We start from the raw sequence: 24,431 nt of genomic DNA, 5'->3' as shown, positions 1-24,431 counted from the left end.
CACCCATGCAAAATTTTACATACAATTTCAGGTACTTAATAGACTCTCTGAAGCTCATCTATGCATCGCCCAGGTTTCTGCCACAGTAAATAAAAGGACAGTTAAATGACAGAAAAATCATTTGACCTGCCAATTTCTCCCTCTGTCCTCAGAGAAGTGCTGGCTCCAGGACAAAATCTTGGTGCTGAAAATGGCTGGACTGTCATCTGTAACAAGGGCTTCAACCTTACTGGAGTGAAATGCTGCTTACGCTCCTCACACTGCTCCCACTGTGTGGGCACCTACCTGTAGGAGGTAATGCAGGGAGGGATGACCATTTTGAGTGTCTGTTTCTAACCATCTAACTCACTAATTCTGCTTCTGCCTCTCCCTCTGTCCCTCCCTCTGCATGCTCTTTCTTAAATAAATAAATAAATAAATAAATAAATAAATAAATAAATAAATTTTAAAAAGAACTTGAGCTTCAGAGAGATGAAATAAGTAGCTGGGAAAGTGGGCAGATTATTCCCTTGAAGCCACGCCTAGGAGGTTGAACTTTATCCTGAAAGCAAGTGGAGGGAAGGGCTTCGAGTGGAAAGTGACATGATTTGAACCTTTTCTCAATTCTTTTGGTTGCATAGTGGAGAAGGGGTTAGTGGGGGGCAAATCTGGAAGTCAGCATATTAGTTAGGTGGTTGTAGTAGTTTAAGAGATAATGGGCCTTGGATTCTGGGTAACAGCAGTAGGGGTAGAAATAAGTTGGTGGTTTGAAGGAAGAGATACTCCAGAGGTTGAATAAACTTGGACTTATTTGGTGGTGGAAAGCCAAAGAGGAGTCAAGTTAGATTTCCAGATTTCTGGCTTAGGCAGCTATAAGGCGATGGTATCCAGATCCATAGAGAATGCTGGAAGTGGCACTGGGTTATTTGGAGATGCCAATACTATTATTTCTCAGCCCTTGGTTCTAGGAGGTTGACAGAAAGGCCAGGAGTGGATTCAGGGGCTGATATCCACTTCTGAGTCTCCCACCACATTTTTCCGAGACAGTGACAGCTCCTGGTGTCATTTCTTCTAGTCTATTCATTCTTTCCCTCTGCTCTGAGTTAGTTCTTTTTCTTAGGCTCTTCAGTCCTGACTCCACACCAACACAGTTGGAACAAATGAACAATTCAGAAGTCACAAGGCAGGGGCACCTGGGTGGCTCAGTAGTTGAGTGTCTGCCTTTGGCTCAGGCCATGATTCTGGGGTCCTGGGATCTGAGTTCCACATCAGGCTCTCCCTCTGTGTCTCTCATGAATAAATAAATAAAATCTTAAAAAAAAAAAAAAAGAAGAAGAAGCTACAAGGAAAAAGTTCTATCATCCTGAGGGTAGAATTTAATGATGACAAATGAGACACACGTTAATAAATTGATATATATCTTTTTTATTATGCACAGATAAAGGACTGAAAACTGTGGTTATCAAAACTATACATCTAAGCATGTTCATAAAATTGCCAACACATTGAACAGAGAAAAGAATACAACAGGGGTGTTCAAACTGGCCACAGGGATTTTCAAGGGTACTCTTTTTACCCTGATAGATGAAAAACAGCAACAAAATCAGGCTCACTCAGGAAAAACCAGAAGAGAGAAGTATTGTATTTGGAAACTGATAATAGTCCTTTTTAGAAAAACATCTGTCAGTTTCATGAACAACCCCCAGATAAAACAAACAGGAAAAAAGGTCACACACACACACACACAATCCGCCCAACAAAACGTGCTCTGTTAACACAACCGGCAGTACAACCATCACTCACGCCATGAGGTAGTTACAGTACAAAAAGACTGGCACGCATGTGCGCACCCCCACACACCCACAATCATGCCTACTACAGAACACACACAGAAAATGGGTTTACAATCTTATTACAGACAAGGAAAAGACCATTTTTGTTTGTTTGTGTAGAAAATGCTACAGGGACAGCTTAAACAGAAGAGGTGTCTCTCACTTTGAAAATACAGAGTAATTGTGGTGAGAAGCTACAGGGTATTAGACCCTCTGCCTTGGGAGTTGAGAGCATTTCAACAATCGGTTTAGCTTGAACAACGAACAAAACAAAACGGCCTCTGTGAATTAGGGTGTAGCCTGCAGAAGTAAGAAAAGACTGTAGACAGAAGCATTTAACTGGAATATAACAACAGTTTTAAAGACAATCGCAGAACTTGCTATAAAGTATAGCTTGTATTTTGTACTGAAACTGTGAAGTATGAAGCAACTGGAAATGTAATACGAAGCTAGGGAGATAACACTTTCTTTGGAAACATTTCTGAGATATTTACTGATGTTCACTCTCCAATTAAACATGGGATCAGGTTTACCAACACGGATTTCTTGATCTGAATATTACTACTGACAGTAAGATCCAAACAAATAAAAGGTGATTTTTTTTCTTTTCTTTCTTTTAAAATCTTTTGATTTGCATCCATAAATTTGTAGATTAATTTTAAATTATTTATAAACTCATTGGCAATGTAGCATCTCTCTCAAAAATATACATTTTAAATATAATCACAAAAAGTGTTTTAACCCTGTCCATCTGAAGATTTGGGTCTTTTAATACCTCTTAATGGCTAATTTTCTTTTTAACAGGATGGAAAGGGTTTTTTAAACAGCAAAGAACTGATCAAAAGAATTCACAGTAACTGAAATTAAACATTTCATATGGAGTAATTTAAATTTATCGAAAACACTTAAATATATCTTTATACACAAATTTTTGTAGTAAAATATAGCTATAAGTGACTTAAAGACTCTAGTCTTCTTTGAAGACATCTTTAAACTTTTTTATACATAGAATATGCTAAAACAATACATTCTGCTGAAGGTTAGGCAAAGCGCATTATTTTCAAACACAGGTAGCATCATGTAAGTCCTCCACTCTGATACCCTTGTGTTAAAAAGTTAACTGAAGGAAATAAATTCTCTAATCTCCTATCTTCATTTGTATGTGGCAATCTGCAAAATTTTCAAGAAATCAACGTAGACAGCCTGGAAATCTTAGCTCTCAAGTAATTTGTTTTGGTTAATATTATCCAGATTGAGTAACTACACTTCTCAAATCAGAGTATTGCTCTATGACTGGTGATAGGTCTGTCCTAGCAGCGACTAGTATGATCTATCAGTATCATATCAATGACTCCCAGTATCTCCACCGACTCGTGTGCCCGACAGACACTGCCTACAGGTCTTGGGTGCCATCAACATTTTCTACTTAGGGTTCCATTCAGAGAACTAGGTACAACTCTTTATTTTAAGGGCAGTGAGATTTGTTTATGAATATTGTGGGCAGGGTTTGGCCTTTTCTGTTTGTGGGATTCTGAGTCATTTTGGGGAGAATTCTGGAAAAAGGTTAATATTTATTTGCAGTGAAGCTATCCTCAGTAGTAAATATATTGGCATGGAAATTTCCCTCTGGCATTTTTTTTTTTTTAACACAGAGGTATCAGTTGAGCTTATTTTAGCTGCAAAGTGGCATCATATTATTCCATTTTAATAAAATCCACCTCAAATCCTTTTTGAGTTCGGAATATACTTAAGGCAAGAGAACTAAAGCAGTCCACATGAGTGCCCTCTCCTAGATCTCAGCACTTTCTTGGCAGAACTGGTGACACTGTTCAGATAACCAACCGGAATCCAACAGGATCTGCCGTGCAATGCACGAGCAAAAGCTTTGCTTTTCACAAAAGGGTCTATTTAAAAGGTTGACGTGTTTTGAGTGGAAACACTTATTCTCCCAAACACATTTAAGAATAACTTCCAACTCTGAGGCGCAGGACATTTTAAAAAGGGGAATGAATTTTCTCTTTTTTTTTTAACTGAGAAAACGAATGTGCCAGATGACATAGTCTATACCTATACTTGCATATATATTACTGTGCAAATTCCTCTTCTACTTTAAAACTACATTTGCCCCGATTTAGTTTTTCAGAGCACAAGGTCATAAATGGGCACAAATCTGCAGTCCTAGATTTTGGCTATTTTCAATTTCTTTAGGCTTATCAAGAAATCACAGAACTTGCATTAAGACATTTTTGCAGTCGGTGTGCGGGTGTGGGAGAAGGGGGAACGCTGATAAAGTCATCAGCACTGGTTTTGGCCCAGGGCACAAGAAAGGAATGTTGCTGTGATGCGTGTCAGGATGCGGTCCCTGGGGGCAGCACCCATCAAGCCACAACATCAGCCCCGAGAGGGTGTGACAGCAAAGTGAGAAGTGTGCGTCCAGAAGGTGCAAATTAGACGTGAAGGAACACAGGAAATCCTGAAGTATTCCTTTCGTTTTACATCTTGGTTCGGTTATACCAGAATCTTTGGCCAGATCTCCTCACTGGTCCTACCGTCTGCTTACTATCCTCTTACCAACTCCTTGAGTCAGGGTGTCTCCGGGCCCCCAGATCATGAATAGTCTTACCTGGACAAAGCAGCATTTTGAAAACTGGCATGTGTTTCACATTGAAAACCCCCCAAGCCTGTGCGGGGCTGGAGGAGAAGGCCACCACCGTGGCTTCCCCCCGGGAGTTCTAGTGTGGCACAGAAGTCCAGGGGTGGGGGTGTCAGCCCTGGGGGGCGGAGGAGTACAACAGGTGGTCTTTAGATTGACATTCCCTCTCTCTTTACAAGGGCACCGCGACAAAGGCTGGCAAGCGTGGACATGTGGCTGGGCCCTCGGCCTGGTCGCGGGGGTGGCAGGTGGCTAGGCGGCGCTGCTGCTGGAGCAGGGCGTGCTCTGCGTGCTGCCGATGCTGTGGGCCGCGCTGCTGTTCTCCGAGGCCGGCGGCGAGGTGGGGACCTGCTGCCTTCCCGCCGTCTCCCCTGCAGTTCAAGACAAGGGACAAAGAAAGACACGGGTTACACGAGTGCGTCCCTGAGAAGATCACTTCAGGGCACGTCTGCTAGGAGGCTAGTTATGATTTTCGTCTCCGATGGAACAGAAGAGTCCCATGTATCACAGTCAACCACAGACAAAAGCCCAAGCTCTCATTTCTCACTTGGATAATGGGAGAGATCACAGATCAAGTTCAATTCCAAGATCCAAGAGCCACTATCTGTGCAATTGTAGTTGTTTTTTTTTTTTTGCACTAATTTTGTGTCAATGCCGGTAATTGAAACCATTTTAATATATTTGGTTGTATTCACTTTGTTCTTCCAAAAATGTTGTGTACAAACCATGCTTTCAATGTTGGCCTCCAAGTTTTTTAATAAGAAATTTCTGTATTGGAAAAAAAAGTTTCCTCTTGTTTTTAAAACCTCTTGCGTAGTGAAAAGCAAACTGTTTCAAGCTAACTGATGGGCAGCTCTAGTGACTAAGGCCATGATAGATGACACAGAGTACCCAGGATTTCAGTGCCCAGGACCTTTGAAGAAACTGCCACCATTTATACGATGTGATCCAACAGCCCAGGCCTGGTATTCAGGAAACACAGTCCTAGCCCTTCTTAAGCACCATGGGGTTTGGAGGGTGAGACCTTTAGGCTGCGACAAGGGAGGCCTGGAAGTCTGGGGGCCTTTTTCTGAATATACTTGCTCCACATGGGGTTGGTGAGTCTGGATTTTGCCATAGTTGCAGCAGAGAGAGCTGTGTGGCCCAAGCACACAACCCACCTGAGAAATGGAGGTCGGACAAGTCCGTTCTCAGGAAAACCTTTTGGGCAAGGAGTTCAGCTGATCGTCCAGGGGGGACTGTGGTTGCCAGGGAACGACGTCCTCCACCCTACAGTTTACTGGGGGTGCAGTGAGAATACCTCCTAACACGTTAAGCATCCCACTTTTCATTACACATCCCACTGCATTTTAACTAAACCCATTCCTTTTGCCAAATGTGCAGTGCTTTGGAGGAGCAGGAACCCCTGGGTCACACACATGGTTTGCATTTAGCACTGCGAAAGGCCCTAGAGCTAAGCCTTTTCTTCAGCGAAAATGGTCTCAGGGCAGCCCTCAAAAAATGGCTCTGTGTAGGGAAAAGTGATCAACGCTCTCTAATGAAAAACACTGCATTTTCTCTGAAAAGTCACAGCATAAACTTAATAAACTTCTGGTCCGCCCTGCAATGTGGGAAGCCCCAGAGGGCCAGGTCTGTTTATGAATGAGCCTCCTCTTTCCTGTCAAGCTGAAATACACAGCTATCAGCCAGAGAGATAAGCAGCCCTCTGGCCGCTTCATTAAAACAAAGCTCACAGAGCAAAGGCTCTGCTCTTCAAGGACAGGATCTTAGCCCGTTACTTCCATCCCTTTTCTGGGCCCCTCAAAAGACTCTGCCAAAAAGCAGCTCTGCAAAATGTAGAACTGGCTCATGCCCTTGCATCTGGTTACAGCTTTCCCTGTCACCCATTTTACAAACCACACAACCTCAACACACATTTTTGCATCAACCTCGGGGCATTTATATGTTTGCTGCATTATTTGGCCTGTGCTGGATTTCCTCTGATTATCTTTTTCTTCTGGGATTGGTGGGCTAGAGGTGAGAGAGGGCCAATATTCCTCAGAGGCAGAAAAACTGTATTTTCACTCTTGTTTTTTTTAGGCAATCTATATTTTGGACCCTCCCCAGCACTGCCCTCTACCCTGCATGGATGGATGTAATTAAAGATGGGGAAGGCTGCCTCAATGACAGTGACTTTCTGCCAGAAATTCACTTTCCCCAGAGTGAGAGCTTATTTCTAGAAGGAAATCAAATCTCGGCTATTCTAATGTCAAAAACCACACCAAAAAAAAAAAAAAACCCCTCCCCCCAAAACCCAAAAGCCTCCTGAGACCCGAACAACTCGTGATATATTTTAAAAATTCAGCTCCCTTAAACCCACATGTTGATCCACACCCAGCTGGATCCTTATGTTATCAATTAGAAGCACTAATGTGGCTGTGCATGGAGCACATTTTAAAACATCTTTTCTCCATTTAAATAGAGGATACGTCAGAAAAGCAGGAGGAATCAGCACTCCACCATCCCCTTCTGGCTCACCTGGGCTTCATCTGTTCAGCTTGACAGCCAGCTAAAGCAAGATGGCCCTGCCTCATCTATCGACAATGAACAAGTATCTCGTCCAGAACTGGACATGTGCTTGATTATTCAGAGTCGGGAAAAGTGCCAGTATGACTCCCTGCCCAGGAAGTCGGAATATTTGCTTTCTGATGTCTATTTGCCAAATATAATTTGTTGCCATGCCAGTTTATTTTAATCAGTGCCCATTAAAAAGGTCTTTCAACTTCCAGTTTTGGAAACTCTTGTGCTAATGCAAAACACCGTCCAAAATGAACACTCAAACAAAACAAAGAAGCCCCCTATACTCAAAATTGCAGGATGCATCTCACCATGGTGGACAAGTCAACCTAACCCAATAGTCTATTGACTTCAAAATATCGTTATATGCTGGCAGATGGGAGCTACACTTGGGGAGGAACACTGCAGAATGTATAGATTTGTGGGATCAGTATGTTGGACACCTGGAACTACTGTAACGTGTGTCAATTATACGATAGGGGGAAAAATTAGAAAAAAAATCTTCTGACTTTAAGCCAACAATGTGCCAAGCTAAGGTGAATCTTTATCTGAGAATCTGCCCAGAAATACTGAAAATATCTTCTACCATGATGGCTGTTTTCACATGTAAGACCTGAGATTTCTCAATATAACCAAATTGTTAAAAACTTTTACATTCTGAGAAATTAAGACAAAGTTTTTCGTTATCAAATGGAAATGGTGCTACAGAAAAAGTCACATGAGAAACAAAATTTAATGTGCAGATGCTTCTGCTTAAAAAGTCAGTGGAGTTCCCCTGGGTTTTCTGAGACGAGCCCTTTGGTTTTCTCTATCACAGTGACCTCCAATTTCTTGGAGCACTGACTTTCTCTAACACATTCCTTGGGTGACAGAAAAAACCACCCTACTTTTAGAGAAGATGGGCAGTGAGGACCTCAGGACGAAGCACAGTAGGCCCACTTAGCAAATGTAAGGAGTTCAAGGAAGGATCTTTGCTCATAAACATGATAGCTGGCCCTCAAAAGAAATGTGTTCAGTCTTCACACTTTGCTCATAAGATTTCAAACCCCACTGAGGAAGAGAGATGTGGGGAGGAAGCATTCAGAGAAGGGTGTGTTAGAACTAATTCTACCCAGCTTGCATATTTGCCTGTGGCTGAGCTGAGCTATTGCCAAAGATGCTTTCAGAAATAGAAAATTCTATTTCTTAAAGGATAATCTGTTTTATTTCTTTAGCTTGGCATGGAGTTGTCCAGATCTGATTTCCTGCCACCTCTTTGGCAGTCTCCTTTACAACCAAATTCTTATCTCTGCATCTTTCAGCATGGCAGGTTGTGGGGAAGAAACTTCTGTTTGGTTTTTTGGGGGAAGAAACTTCATCACAGCATGATGTGAATAACACGGAGAGGCTCTATAGGGAAGCAGCAACAGAAGAATTTTAAAGAAAGGTGAGAAGGGGCAGCTGGGGTGGCTCAGCGGTTTAGTACCGCCTTCGGCCCAGGGCGTGATCCTGGAGACCCAGGATCAAGTTCTACGTCGGGCTCCCTGCATGGAGCCTGCCTCTCCCTCTGCCTGTGTCTCTGCCTCTCTCTCTCTCTCTCTCTCTCTCTCTCTCTGTCTCTGTCTCATAAATAAATAAATAAAATCTTCATAAAAAAAAAAAAAAAAGGTGAGAGGAATCTCAATCATTTAGCCCAAAGGAGAATGTTTGCAAATATCACCCAAAGAGGATTATTATAAAGAAGAGCAGACAGCTGTTCTTTATCTCTCTAGAGGGCAGAACATGAGGAAATGAGTTTAAATGGTAGCAATAAGGATTTAGGTCACAGAGAAAAGAACTTGCTGATTATGGGGATTGGTTAGTTATAAGGGGAATTTACGGAATCTCTTTCTTGGAAGATACTTAAGCATTGGATTGAAAACCATATGCCTGGGGGTGATTCAGATTTAATATTACTTGATGCTGGAAAGAAAAAGATACTGTCGGCTAGGCCTATGTGTTGGTTGCGATTAGGTACCAATCAATGTCTCAATCTCTTGATATCCTCAGTGTAATTATTTAACAAGCTTGCTCCTGTAAGGAGAGTGAACAAGACTACCTTTGGTTTATAGAAATCTTCAATCACTATGTGTCAGTTTCAAAAATTTAAGCTACAAGACTTTTCTTCTGCAGGCAAACTCTGTAGGAGGGGCAAATTCAATGTTGCTGTAATTAATGAGAAAAGGGGAAAATATTCCAAGGTAGTAATTTATTGATTGATTTACTTATTTTTAAGATTTTATTTATGTATTTGGCAGAGAGAGACACAGAGAGAGCACGAGGAGAGGGAGAAGCGGACTCCCAGCTGAGCAGAGGGCCTAATGTGGGGCTCGATCCGAGGACCCTGGGATCATGACCTGAGCTGAAGGCAGATGCTTAACCACCTGTTAACCACCCAGGTGCCCCCCAAGGCAGGAATTTAAAACCTTTCAAAATGTCATATCACTTTCTTTCTATATTCCTGCAGTATGGTTAACCTATTTGCACCTGCATTTTGGTTTTCTGTGGCTATCTTTCTTTTTAAAAAGATTTTGATTTTTAAGTAATCTCGATACCCAATGTGGGGCTCCAACGTATGACCCCAAGATCAAGAGCTGCATGCTCTATCAATTGAGCCAGCCAGGCACCCCTTGCAGCTATCTTACTTTAACTTAACCTGCACATGTGGGTGGCAAAGAGTGATCCTGCCATTTTTACAGTCACACCAGGGTGTGTTCCCATCTGTTCCAGTTGCATCTTTTCTGATCCCTGGGACTTAAGTCTCTTGACCCCTACTTTTTAAATTTTTAAATTAAAATTCAATTAACATATAGTGTATTAGATTTCAGAGGTTTAGATCAGTGATTCATCAGTCTTATGTAATACCCAGTGCTCATCATATCACGTGTCCTCCTTAATGTCCATCACCCAGTTACCCCACCCCCCACCCCTCACCCCCCACCCCTCACCCCTCACCTCCAGCCACCCTCAGTTGGTTTTCTATGGTTAAGGGTTTGTCTCCCTCTCTGATTTCGTCGTTTTATTTTTCCCTCTCTTCCCCTAGAACCCTCTGTTTTGTTTCTTAAATTCCACATGAGTGAAGTCAATGATAACTGCCTTTCTGACTTATTTCACTTAGCATCATACCCTCTAGTTCCATCCATGTCATTGCAAATGGCAAGATTTCTTCTTCTTTTTGATGGCTGAGTAATATTCCATCACATATTTATACACACACACACACACACACACACACACATATATATATATATAAAGATGATATACATCATCTTCTTTATACATTCATCTGTTGATGGACATCTGGGTTCTTTCTATACTTTGGCTACTGCAGAAATTGCTGCTCTAAACACTGGGATACAGGTGCCCCTTCAGATCACTGTATCTGTACCTTTGGGGGAAGTACCTAGTAGTGTGATTGCTGGGTCGTGGAATTTCTCTATTTTTCTCTATTTTCGAGGACCCTCTACACTGTTTTCCAGAGTTCTCGCTCCCTACTTTAGTCATATCTGTCTTTCTGCTTATCTCTTCTGACTAAACTTGGGAGCCTGAAGAAACTTCAGACTTCTAGAAACATTAGAGGCCTCCACAGATGCTCCTAATTAAAAACTCTGACCTGACTCAGGTAAACCTAAGGGTGTGTTTGACTTTTGCTTTAAGAACACAAAGTATGTTCAACTAAGCATTGCTGAAGAGAAGCCTGAAGGATAGGGACAGGCACACTTAATTCGAGACTTCAGCATTTATTTTGCTCTGTGAAATGCAGTGTTCCTTCCACTTAGATTTTTTTTCTGCCTACACACCCGAGAAACCTTCAGTATCTTATATTTTTGTAGGACTTGGGAGTTCAGAAGACTTTTCACATACATTCTTGCTTAAGCGTTCTTACCAATAACCCTGGGAAAGTAGGGGTTAGGGAAACATGGTTAATATATCTGGCTCAGATAAGAGGACTAACAGTTGAACTAGAGCTTCAAGTCCAAGGGCTGTACAGGTACATGGAGGGTGCCCCCTCCCCCTGCCCAGGACCCCCTTTCTTTTTTCTTCTTCTTATCATCAGACTTTGAGTAATTCTGTTCAGGAGCCACAAGGCAAGTTTAGATGAAGATAAATGATGACAACATCTAACCCATCCTTCTGCATGAATCTGTTTGGAAAAGGAAAGTCTTTTAGCTTGGAGAATGGGGAGGCACAATTTTTAAAGTGGCTTAATAGCAACTGAAAACTTCTCTAAACTTGAAGTAGTCTAGTTCACTCTTATGACGGGGTGAGCTAATGAAATAATTACAATTAGGATATCAAGAGATTGAAACATTAACTAGTACAAAATTGCAACCCACACGGAGGCTTGGAGGAAAATCTCACCAAAATGAAAAGACATAAACCAACCAGAAAAAAGGAAAACCAGGAGTGGAGACAAGCTGGGGAAGAAATGGGTGAGTGACCTAGCAGATTTAAGAGAGCCAGAACCTAAGCCAACATAAGAAAAGCTGAGAAACAACCAAGTTAGAACCCTCAACAACTCAAGAAATGATGGCATCAGATACCCTAAAAGAGAGGGTAAACATGAAGGTGCAAGCACTGGAGGTAACTGACTCCTGTATAAGGAGCAGTGAGATTTCCCTGAATCCCCTTCTCTACTCTGTGTGGGAGGACCCTGCCTTTCCTCAATCGGGAGGAAGACAGGAAGTTTACTCTCTAGAAGATGAAACAGAATTTGACCAACACCAGGGCAGCTGAGAGCAGAGAACCCACCTGAAAGAAGATTAAATGAAAGTCACGTACGTTGAATGTTGTGATCCCCAGACCTAGAGTTTCCAATTAGAAAGTAGGAAAACCTGTTTAATAGAAAACCTGATGAGCTCAAGAGAAAGATCCAAAGATATGTTATTAAGAGTTCTTCAATAAGCCCAGCCAGATCATCTTAAGGGAAATTCATAATCATTATTTCCGAGCCACAAGCTCAGAACTTACTCATTCTTAAATAATCCTGTATTAGCATTTTCAGAGAGATATTATATCCATGAGATGAAAATGGACATATATATTTTTAATTCATAGGAAAAATGTCTTAGAATTTAAAATTTTGAATGCTGTATTTAAAAATTCAGCAGGAAACTAAATGATAAATCTCTTAGAAATTAAGGAAAAAAGTAGAAAATAGAAAAGAAAGAGGATCATTCAAAAAGCTAATTTTTAAAAAGATTTTATTTATTTATTCATGAGAGGCACAGAGAGAGAGGCAGAGACATTGGCAGAGTGAGAAGCAGGCTCCCTGTGGGGAGCCTGATGTGGGACTCGATCCCAGGACCCCAGGCTCACAACCTGACCCAAAGGCAGATGCTCAACCACTGAGCCACCCAGATGCCCTAATTTTTTTTTTGAGAGAGAAGAGGGGAGGGTAAAGGGAGAGGGAGAAAATCTCAAGTAGACTCCCCATTGAGTGCAGAACCCAAGCAGAGCTCGATCTCATGACTCTGAGATCATGACTTGAGCCAAAATCAAGAGTCGGATGCTTAACTGACTGAGCCATGCAGGTGCCCCAAGAGGTTCAATTCTAAAAGGATTTCTAGAATAAGAGAACACAGAAAACAGGAAAAAACAAATAATTCTAAAAATCTTAATGCTCAAGGACATGAGTTTGTAGACTGAAAGGACTCAACGCCCAGCATAATGTATGAAAATACACCTAAATCAAGGACTATCACAAAATTTCTTCCATAAAAAAATAAACCAAACCAAAACAAACAACAACAAAAAATAGGCCAGGAATCTGAATGGCTTTGAATTTCCCAAAAGCAATCTTCAGAGCTAAAGGTCAATGAGGAATGCTTCTAAATTCTGAAAGACAATTATTTATGACCTAAAAGTCTACACTTTGCCAAACTGTCTACCATGTGTTTGTATAAACTGAGGATATTTTCAGATATGACAGGTATGACAAATATTTACTTCTTATGTGCCCTTTCAACAAAGGACGAAGACGTGGGAAACATGATACAGGCCATTCAGAACTAAAGTGCAGGGAACCCCCAGAACAGTGGTGAAAGAATATAAGAAGACAGCAGAGTCCAAACATAAAGGGCAACCAGTTCAGACAGGAACAGGTAAGAAGGCTCCAGAAAAGATGGAGTGAAGGAAATGAATCAGAAGAATATCTGAATGTATTATAAGGAGACCGAATCCACTGACAGAGTGCCAACAGATGAATTAGTGTGAGAAGTATACAGAAAACTAAGCTACTATGTGTATGTAGAGATAATCATTAATTCTAGGGAAAATTAAAAGTCAAGCCCCACATTGGGCTCCATGCTGGGCAAGGAGCCTGTTCGGGATTTCCTCTCTCTATGTGCATACCACACCCACCCCTGCCAACATGTTCTCTCTCTCTCTCTCTATCTCAAAAAAAAAAAAAAAAATCATGTAGAAAGAATAATATTATATAGCTAAAGTGTGATTAGCATTTTGGTAGTCATAATAATGTAAACAGTAAATACTGACCTACCCAAAATTTCAGTATAATTCTGTTAGAGTGGTGGGGATCGGGGGGCAGTCAGGGGCATGAATGTATAATTGGGGCACAGGGATTAAAAAAAAAGAACTAAATTCTTATTTTCCCTTGTAGGAGGTTGACAGAAAAGACCTAAAACTGATAAGAAGTAGCAATATTATACTGTCATTTTGATACAAGGATTAAATGTTCAAAAAAATCTGTTAAGAGTCAAAAATGGTGCTCTGAGGAGTGAGAAAAGGGATTCGGGCAGTAGGGGACTCATGTTCTTCATAACAAGTCTCATAGAACTACTTCAGCCTTTCAACTCTATGCATATACTGCCGTAGGCTAGTTTAAAGGCTAAAAAGTTTAACTACAAAATAAAAGTAAATACTTTTACCCCTCACCCCAAAAAACCCTTCATGGACTAGCAAGGCTCTCAGGAACATGAAGATTCTAAGGTTCCTTTCCAGAACCATTCTCATTCTAACTGCTCTTCCTCTTTGCAAAATCTTAATAGATAATGTAAGTTTGAATTTTCCAAACAGGATTAATAGAGCTTTAAGGAAGTATCCTTCGTGGTGCCCAAACCTATGATATGAAAAAGTAGAGACTCTGCTCCTTAGACTAACACACATTCCAGGTATGTAGGTAGAGAGCCGCAATTCAAACACATCACTTGGTTTTGTGCTCTGTACTCAGATGGAAGGGAAAGCATAATCAAAGAGAATCTGTCTAAATTAAGGATTGTTTTGGACTCAGAGGCAGATGCTAGCTTGAACCCCCAAATTATACCATATAAGGTCTGAGTTCCACAGCTTAGATTATTGTGGAAATTGAATGCACTGAGTCTGTGTTTGTACACAAACTTCTCTCCATGGGCTCCTGCATTACAATCTCTTTTCATTTAAATTTGCTGCCTAGCTGATCCAGGTGCAAAACCGAAGTAGTTCTGGACAGGATAGTACCACCGGGCTGGGAAGTGAGCCTCTTTCACACTTACATGATGTTGGCTTTCCTTCAGAGAAGTCTTTAAAATGAACCAGAGGCTACACATTTTAGTAAAAAGTCATTCTGAAGCTGTATCATATGTGATGCTAGCAGATGGTGGAGCCCAAATGACAGTGTCTATAAGCCTTCCAAATCAGCATAGTTTAGATTGCTGGAAGCCAGAGCAGAAAGGGTTTTTAGTTTTTCCTTTAATCTATTTCCAAACCTATTTCTCTATTAACAAAATGTAAAAACTCCTCCCCTTCTGGTTTGTTGGGGGAAGGGAGCAGGAACAATAAACTTTGGAATTTAATGAGTAGAGCAATAAATGCCATAAAACCATGCTTTGTTTTTTTATCAGGTTTGTGAGCTTGGCTAGTGCACAAAAGCCTGGGATTATCAGAGCGAGTTCAGCGGGTTGTGTGCCAACAGTGAGGGCCATGTGGTAGCCCTCCTGCCTGACCTGGCCTCACCTGGCCTGAGATGAACTCTCAGGGTTTGAGGGTGTAGCTCTATGGCCAAGGCTAGTCATGGCTGGGCAGGCACATGTTAAGCATAGGTTAACCAGCCCATATAAAACCCTCGGGACTACAGAATTTTTTTGGCATAGTTTCAAGTTCATTCCCAATATACAGCATAAGCTGCCAACAGCGCTGGAGCCTCATAGCCATGCGGGAGATTGGGAAAGATTGTGAGGCTGGTGTGAGATCTGAATGTGTCAGTATTCCTATGAAATATTATTTATTCTAAAATGCTGCTCTGCTAAAAGCTGTCCCTTCTGGTGCTTGTATGAATTGTTCACGAGGAAGAGTATTCCCAAGCTGACTCACAGAGGTTTGTATATCCTCAGAATCATGACATTTGAGATTAAGACTCCTATTTTCTCTCTCATGTGAAATATACCTCACTCAAACATCACTGACTAGGAATAATAATCTGAGGACTCAAAGCCCCACAAGTACACTTTCCTTAACTTTTGCTTTGGATTGTGTGACTTCTCTATGCTAGGCACAAAAGGATCTCTTCTCCTGCCATAATCTAAAATGATTCAGTAGGAGGATGCATTATTTGAATATTTGAACTCTTTGAAGAGTTCTGGTAAGGATTAAGATATGACTTCTCAAAGTGCCCTTCTGTGCTTCTCTGCCTTTTAAAGCAGTCATCTTGTCAGCTTGTCTGGTTGAATGGCCCAAGGTAAAGCCAAAGATCATGGCACTCATTGGTTCAATGGAAAATTAATGAAATTCTAAACAGAAGGGCTGAACCTGTCGCTGGTCTCTCAGCAACCAAGCACAATTTACCTGGGTTACAGTGCAAACTGTAAGTATTCAAGGACATAAAACCCCAACTAGCTCATTAGACATACCCTAAAATGTCTTTCTTCCCTATATCTATCTGCAAGGAAATTAAGAAAGAAGCAACATAAGAGCAGTCCATTTGTTTCTTCCCCACTGCACTAAACTCCCCTTGCCAGGTCCGCATTGTGTACTGGGGTGCGAACAGATTCTCTGTTCAGGCCAGAATGTTTCAACCTCAGGAGTAGGGGGAAAGGTCAAGAGAAGGGGCACATCAGAATTTTGCTGGATGAGGAACACAGCTTCAAAACAAAGTGCTTTGTTTCACCATTTCTATTTGTTTGCAACTCATGAAAATATATTTTAAAAATTTAAATAACTTTATAGAAGAAAGACATGAGAATTTTATGCTTATCAAAGAGGACATGGTATGGACTTTAAAAGGATCAAGAAATTCTGGTTTAAGCCATTGAGACTGGGGACTCTTACGGACAGTGCTCAGCCTCCTGGCAAATCTTAGCTTCCTTTTTCACTTCCTGCCCATTCATGTCTGTGCTGAAGTCTTTAGCTTTGAGGGAAGGGTTTAAATTTCTAGTTTGTCTACATCAATTTTCTTTAATTAAACCCTAACCACAAAATAGCTTTATTAGTGGCCAGCCTTCACCAACATCTCAATTGCAATTAACATAGTTTAAACATTCCTTTTCTAATGGTGCTTAAAGCAAACTATATTTTTGCAAAACCCAATTGATGCCAAATATGTACATGCGCAAACGGCGGGAATGACCTTTCTCTCTCATTCCTTATTCCATCCATTCATCCATCCAACAAAACACTGAAAAGTCTGCTGTGTGGCAGACACACAGGACACACACCAACTAATACTTGATGGTCACACTCACCTGTGTGAGAATAGATGTACCACAAGGCCCCTGTGAGGAGTGCTCCAATCACAAATGCTGCAAACGCAATGCCCATCACAGTGAGGGTGTCCAGACCATGGAAAACTGCTATAAAGAGGGGAAGCCAATACATACTTTCAGTGAGTCTGCACCAGATGTTTCAATTCTGTATTTCTTACACAAACACTGTCAGGAAGGTGGGCATTGACTAAGAAAATGAGGACAAAATGAGAGTTCCAAACAACTGCAATGTATTTAAAACTTACACACTTTTTTCTCAAAAGAAAAAATGAAATGATCAGATCTCCAAGATATCTTCAGTTTGAAGATGATTTGGAAAATGAAATAAGCACCCATTACCAAAATGTGGTGCACTGTTTCTTACTCATCAAACACTTCCAACAACGAGACAAGAAAACACAGAAAACACAGATCAAATACTCTACAAAAACATTTTCATGGACATTTACAAGTGTGAGAGGTAACAGGAAAAAAGGGGTGACAAGGAGGAAACATAAGGAAAGGATCAACTATTCCTATAGATTCTAACATCTCACTGGTCCCCTCAGATCAAACCCTCCATCTTAACAATTATATATTGTGTCATTTTAAACAACCTGCTTTTTAACACTTTTCCAATCGTGATCTTTCTATGAGGGGGACGGAAATACTTCTCGATGTGAAATGATGTCAGTTTTATGGTCAGCAAAACATATAAATAGAACCAATTGTTCCTCCACTTGGCAAAGATGTTTATATTTGAAATTAATTCCAGGCCACAGAAATAGAACATTTCCTTTCATTTAAGAGAACTACCTTCTGTGAATCACTTATAAGAAGTTAAAACCAGTTTCCAAGAGACAGGGGTTTTCAGGAGAATCAAATTTCTAAGCTATTTTTTAAATATAAATTTAAGGTACAGAATCTCCCCAGTATTTTAATTCCATTTCTCCATTCCTCTTGAGTCAGAAGCGACTCCAGCTGATTTCTATATAAATTGAATCTCTTTGCCTTTCATCTCACTTCAGTGTAAAAGATCTAGTTGTATAGACAAATGTGACCTCCCCAACTCCCGCCCCAGGCAGCCCCAGAACTTGTAAGGGCTCAGGAGAGAATGCCACGCTAGTGAAGATGCTGGAATTTTGGAATTTCCAAGTCCTGGTGGCTACTTTTCTAGACATATCCCTCTGATGTGTTAACTTCTGGAAACGGGGATAGAACAACTTCACTTGCTGAAGGTAGGAAGTGAACAAACAAAAGTCTGTAAAAGGTCTGGGGATCCTGAGGGAAGTATGAACTGGGAAGAACTCCAAAAGTTAAGTTGAACCAAACCATCAATTCAACTTAAGTTAGCCTGTAGATATTAAAAGATGATTTGCCTTTCTATGCTTACAGATGCAAAATTGGGGCATGACTGAAAGTTTCTAGTTAAAACTCCCCTGAAATTCTAAAAATGGAGATGTCATTTATGAAAATCAGGCTGGGAAAGTATGAGAGAAATATGTCCCTAAGTCTCCCTTTGTGGGCTCATGGATACTCTTCCATGATATTGTTGAAATAAGACACTTCATTAGAAAAGTTTAGTGCTTTGCGTAAAGGAACTCACCAGGCTGTTCTGTGTATGTGATGAGATCAGCCATGGAGACTAACACAGAGTTCTCAGGGAAGGAAAAAAGCACAGGTTCTCCCCCACAAGGCCACATCATCTAGAGGAGCTCTGGGTGTAAAGCCAGAAAGCCCAGGTTCTAGTCCTGCCTGAATGCCAATTATTACTGCGGGCAAGGCACCTAAGTATTTTCTGGTCAGAATTCTCTTCCATACAAAGTGATAAAATTGGCTCAAACCCCAATGCATTATTTTGTAGTAGTTGGTCTCTTTCTTTTTTTCTTACAACCTCCCCCTCCTCCCCTTTCTCATAGACCCCCCCACCCCCTTGGACAAGAGATGGTCTTTAAGACACAGCAACTAGTTCCCTTAGCACTGCTTCTCTGAGCAGGGAGGTACTGTTGATGATGTAAAGCAAACCACTTCCATAGCTATAAGGTTGTTTCTTTCTGTCTGTCTGTCTATCTATCTATCTATCTATCTATCTATCTATCTATATCTATCTATCATCTATCTATCTATCAATCATCTATCTGAGAGAGAGAGAGCACACACATGAGAGTAAACAAGAAGGAGGGAGAAGAAGAAGCAGACTCCCCGCTGAGCAAAGAGCCTGATGTGGGGCTTGATCCCAGGACCCTGCGATCATGACCTGAGCTGAAGGCAGCCACTCAACCGATGAGCCAGCCAGGCACCCCTAAATGCATGTTTTTATATCACAACTGATATAAGTGTGCAAATAACGAACTCTCTCTAAAGCTAGGTTAAGTTACTGCCTTCCCATGAAGGCCACACATGCCAGTGGGTCAGCAAATTCATCCTTAAAAGTGGCAGCCAGGAAAAAAAGAGGATGAAGGAAGGACAGAGGAACAGAGAAAGTGCGAGATTATGGGGAAAAAAAAAAAGGGCGGGGGGAAGACAGGGAATGAGAGCATAAGTCTTCTTATCAAAACTCAAAGTTTGCCAAATGCTCCATAACCAACTCATTCTTATAAAAAGCCCAGGAGGCTTCCTTTCGAAATAGATGCATAAAGACTTACGTGGAGAAATTGGATTCGGTTCCTTAAAGCTTGGACCTGTTTCTGAAAAAAAAAAAAAATCATGGTGCATTCCACAGAGAAACCAAGTTTTAAGCAAAAGTTCATCACAATCTCAGTTGAGACGGACACTGTCCTATTTGTTAAGACTCTGTGAAAGCTTTGTCAGTTATCCTCTTTAGATGTCAAAACTGTAACATGGGTTTTTCAGAAATTTTAAGCATTGTACTTTGTTAACAATCAATTGTATAGGCTCTCCAATTTGAAGAAAACTTGAAGGCAAATCAAGGAATGTGAGTCTGACAGTGTGTGTATGTGTGTGCGCATGTGTGTATACCTTTATATTTATTTATAAGGGGGTTCAATACCTTTAAATACTGTATTTCTCCAGTGTATACATGTTTTTCCACTTTCAAAAAATTCTTTTAATGTACACAAGTTTTGTGGGGCACCTGGGTGGGTCAGTGGCTTAAGCATCTGACTCCTGGTTTTGGCTCAGATCATGATCTCAGGGTTGGGAGACTGAGCTCCATGCTCAGCTTAGCACGGAGTCTGCTTGGATTCTCTCTCCCTCTTCTTCCTGCATTCACTCTCACTCTCACTCTCTCTCTCAAATAAATAAGTAAAATCTATTTTAAAAAGTACACAAGTTTTATAAAAGTGTCTTTATTCTTCTTTCCTTAATGCTATTATCCTACAGTTCAGCTTAAAAAATATATTTTATTTATTTATTTGAGAGAGAGAGTGAGAGCGAGCACTTGAGCATGTGCACAGGGGAAGGTGCAGAGGGACAAGCCGACTCTGGGCTGAGCAGAGCCTGACAGGGAGATCTCAGGACCCTGAGATCATGACCTGAGCTGAAACCAAGAGTTGGATGCAACTGAGCCACCCAGGCGCCCCTCAGCTCCTTTCATCACACATCCGCATTATCATAGAGCCTTCCTAATTGGTTTCCTTGTCTCTGCCCCTGCCCCAAATATTTCCTCCACCATATTTTCCCCCAGCATGAATTTTCCAGAGCCCAAAGCTGATGATGTTATCGTCCTGATTAAATTGCTCCATGACTTCCTGCACTTACAGGGAAAAAAATCTAAACTCCAGCATGGCACGCAAAGTTCTGCCTTCCTCCTCTTCCGACCTGTCGGGAGCCTCCTATCCTAAGAGTCCTTCACCCAAGCTGGGCTCCTCATAGTTATTTAAGCTACCCAAATTCTCCATGTTGCTCTAGGTCACCGCACTTTGCGATGCATCCCCCGAAACACCCTCCTTCCCCTGACCTGGTTTGTTCGGTATTTTCACTGGGAGACCTTCTCTGACTCTCTCACTGGCCCAACCTCCCCCCCAGCAGGGCCGGTCTCTACCCACTTTGCTTATTCATCCCCTGGTTGTTGTACGTGTACTCCATCACATCATAATTCTCTAGATTCTTGTCTGCCCTGAGGGTGGGGTCTAGCTCTTACTCATCTGTATATCGCACGGCTTAGCCTGGCATGGGACAGGCCTGCCAGAAATGTTGAGTGAAGGATGATTAGAATGGCGATGTACTTCTTGACAAGGGAGACAACAGAAGAAGCCTGGAATAAGGTTATATAAAAATGTTTGTATATTGTGACATTTCTGTAATGCTTTCGTGTTCAAGTCTCATTTGAGGTTCACACCAGCCCTGTGAGAGAGGCAGAAAAATTCTTATCACTATTTTACAAATGAGCATCCTGAGACTCTGCTGTCATGTGACTTGCCTAAGGTCACAGCTGGAAAGCATCAGGGCAGGGGCTGAACCCAAATTCCAGATTCTGCTTAGTAGGCTACATGACTGGGGAGTGTCACTCTGTCCTTATAGCAGGGGAGCACTGATTAAGAAGCTACTTGTGACTCACAGTGAGAACAGCACAGACCACAGGGTAGTGTATCATGGCCTAAAACTCACTTTTGTATGGCCTGTGAGCTAAGGGTATATTTTATATATTTCTGACATTAAAAAAAAAAACAAAAGATTCATATTTTATGACATATGCAAAGTATGTGAAAGTCAAACCTATTCCATAAATAAAATTTTTTTGGAACATGACCATGCTCATCATTTATATACTGTTGACGCCAGTATGTTGCAGGAGCAGCATTGAGTCGTCAGGGCAGGGAACGTGTGAGCAGCCCAAAACACTCATTCTCTGGCCCTTCATAGAAAAATTGTGCTGAGTCCTGGTGTAGACTCTACCCCTGCTCTTTACAGTTGCAAGTGGTGAGTGTTTAGCTCGTCTCTTTTCATCTCCATTTTCATTCAATAAAGGAGGAGAACACACACCTTGTGTTGGAATCCACAGCGGAACAAAAGAAATTGTGAAAAAACTGAGTAAACAAGCAGCATTTAAGGTCACGTTTATAAAAATAAAGAAGGTACATAGGCCTGTAAATGCTCAGGATTAACCAGGTCAGCTGGGCTGCCTACACTGTTACAGCACGGGGTGTGCTGGTCCAGCTCTAGAGGAAGGAATGCCACCAGATGAGTCACAGCCACCACAACTGAATGGTGCTTCCCAGAGCTGTGCAAAGTGGTGGTACCAGGATATGTTCATGTTGTACTTAAATAAAATTACTAAAATTAAAATAACTGTGTTTTTAAGAAAATCTATTTCAGTATGCAGAACATCACCAACTACAAAGTGAACACAAGAGACTGTGGAGTTTGGTCCCTTCAGCCTATTGGCAGCGATAAAATAATGATGGTGATGCCTTCCATTTACACACGTGTGTAGGGTTCTACAACTGACAAAAAGCCTTTGCTTAGATTTTTTTCCTTTTAAACTCCCAAGAACCCTATGAGGTGGGGGGTATCTAACCACAAAATTCTACTTCCAAGAAGCAGTGGTTTGATTCACTGAACTAAGTCCAAAGGCATTTAAAGGTCTCTATAGTGTTCATCATGTGAGAAACATACACGCTTCTGGGAAGAGTTCCATCCAATCAACCGCCCATGGCTGAACTTTGTCACTCAGAATCCCTAAGTGGTTTTAAATAATGACTCTCCCCTAAGGAGACCTCACATGTGAGAATGTGGGTTTTAGAGCAAGGCCTGTGTGATGGATGGCATTGTTTTAAAATTCTTAATGGACTTAGGCTATGATCTAATCCTTCTCCCCCACCCCAAATAGGGGCCTCCTCTCAGAGCTAAACAGAAACAGTTGTTGCTTATTTCCCCTGGGGGTGAAGCTCCTCCATAAACAATAACAAGTACAAGCTCCAGCACTGAGGTTATAGGATTTTATCCTCTTTTTTTCTTCTAAAAATCCCCCAATAACCCTTGTGTAGGACTAAAGGAGCCTGATCTCCACCGGAACCCTATAATTGAGCTGGCATGCTGAAAGGAAAGCAGGGGAACACAGCAATATTTACTTTTGGTTTAAGGGTAAAATTGTAAGAAAGGAGCCCTTGCTATTGCTGTGAAGAGAATGTTAACAATAAAGATTCATTTGCAGAAAGTACAAACTATAATCAACATTCTGAATTAAATCTTTTCATATACTCTTGAGCAAATTTCGGTCTGCCTCTAGAACCAAATTTCCCTCCTCAGATGGTTAGGCATGGTTTTCATAAACAGGATATTTCTGGGGTTATGCATGAGTAACTGACCACAGCTTTTAGCCTCCAGCTTTCAATTCAGTTCTCCTAAACACGGTAGGATCGAGCAGGCCCACAGACAAACAAGGTGTCTACTTGGTCCCCAAACCTACTGGTGTTTGGCAAAGAGGGAAAGATAGGGAGATGAATAAGCTGGAGACTCAGGAGGCCTCTGTGCAGACCTCTTTTAACATATAATTTTTACTAATTTCACTGTAAACAAACCCCTTCTCTGGGTTCTTTCCATATTTACGACATTCATTGCAATTGTGTCATCACTTATCTGTATCCTTCCACTTGATCGGTGATTCTTACCTGGTGATTTTTGCCCCCCTGCACCCCACCAGGACATCTGGAAATGTCTGGGGACGTTTTGGGTTGTCACAATGGGTAGTGGAGGAGTTTCCTATGGGCATCTAGTGGGTAGAGGCCAAGAATGCTATTCAAAATCCTACAACGGGATCCCTGGGTGGCGCAGCGGTTTAGCGCCTGCCTTTGGCCCAGGGCGTGATCCTGGAGACCCGGGATCGAATCCCACGTTGGGCTCCTGGTGCATGGAGCCTGCTTCTCCCTCTGTCTGTGTCTCTGCCTCTCTCTCTCTCCCTCTCTCTGTGACTATCATAAGTAAATTAAAAAAAAAAATTAAAAAAAACCAAACAAACAAAATCCTACAATGCCCAGGACAGCCCTCTATAACAAGAGTTATCCAGCTCAATACATCAATAGAGTCAAGGTTGTGAAGCTCTGCATGACACTGTGAAGGCCTTAAAGACAGGATGATGTGTTTACTATATGCCTGGCACATGGCAGGTACCGATAAACAGTTTTTGGAATAACCACAATTGTCATACATATCTTATTATTGCATTCATCTCCCTAAAACCAACCTTCATGAGGCTTTCAGGGTAGTCTTAAATGATCTGATCACAGGTTCCTTATCCAAGGGTTTTTGTTTTTGTTAAGACTTTATTTTTTTCTAAGTAATCTTCACACCCAATGTGGGGTTCAAAGCCACAACCCTGAGATCAAGAGTTGCATGCTCCACCAACTGAGCTAGCCAGGTGCCCCAATCTTCTGGTGGTTCTTAACTTTTAATGCATACCAGAATATTTATGGATGAGATGAAATGTCTGGATTTCCTTCAAAACAATCCAGGGACAGGGAGTGATAAAACAAGTTTGGCCATAAACTGGTAGCTGTTGAAACCAGAAGGATTCATGGGAGTTCATTCTACTGTTTTATTTTTGTGTATATTTATTTTGCATATATTTGTGTATGTGTTTGTTTGTGTGTGTGTATTCCAAAGTAACAACTCCTGGTGGTAAAGACTGGATAAAGTCTTTATCTAGTCTCCCTTGGATAAAGACTGAATGTCTTAATCTGTCCCTTAAACATTTCTACCATCTTTTCACTCAGCTTCCCCTCATCTCTACCTCAGCCTGAGGACAAAACCTGGCTG

General features: G+C 41.4%; 1 protein-coding gene across 4 annotated transcripts in view; it reads right to left on the bottom strand.

The window, feature by feature from the left end:
• Nucleotides 1–1,384: 1,384 nt before the first annotated feature.
• The window catches only part of TGFBR3 (transforming growth factor beta receptor 3), a 193,994-nt gene continuing 170,947 nt past the window's right edge, over nt 1,385–24,431 (bottom strand). For 2 of the 4 annotated variants that reach the window (XM_041750917.1, XM_041750919.1), the window contains exons 15-17: nt 19,361–19,402; nt 16,716–16,820; nt 1,385–4,835 (exon numbers count right to left, since the gene is read on the bottom strand). In XM_041750917.1, the coding sequence (XP_041606851.1) occupies nt 4,717–4,835; nt 16,716–16,820; nt 19,361–19,402 (266 nt within the window). In that variant the 3' untranslated portion in view covers nt 1,385–4,716. Of the gene's footprint in view, nt 4,836–16,715; nt 16,824–19,360; nt 19,403–24,431 lie in introns of all 4 variants that reach the window. The other 2 variants (XM_041750916.1, XM_041750918.1) reach the window with 1 other exon arrangement.

This window comes from Vulpes lagopus, chromosome 3 (assembly GCF_018345385.1).
Source record: "Vulpes lagopus strain Blue_001 chromosome 3, ASM1834538v1, whole genome shotgun sequence".
Lineage (NCBI taxonomy): Eukaryota > Metazoa > Chordata > Mammalia > Carnivora > Canidae > Vulpes > Vulpes lagopus.
The sequence above is the reverse complement of the archived record's forward strand: the minus strand, read 5'-3'. Positions and strand labels throughout refer to the sequence as shown.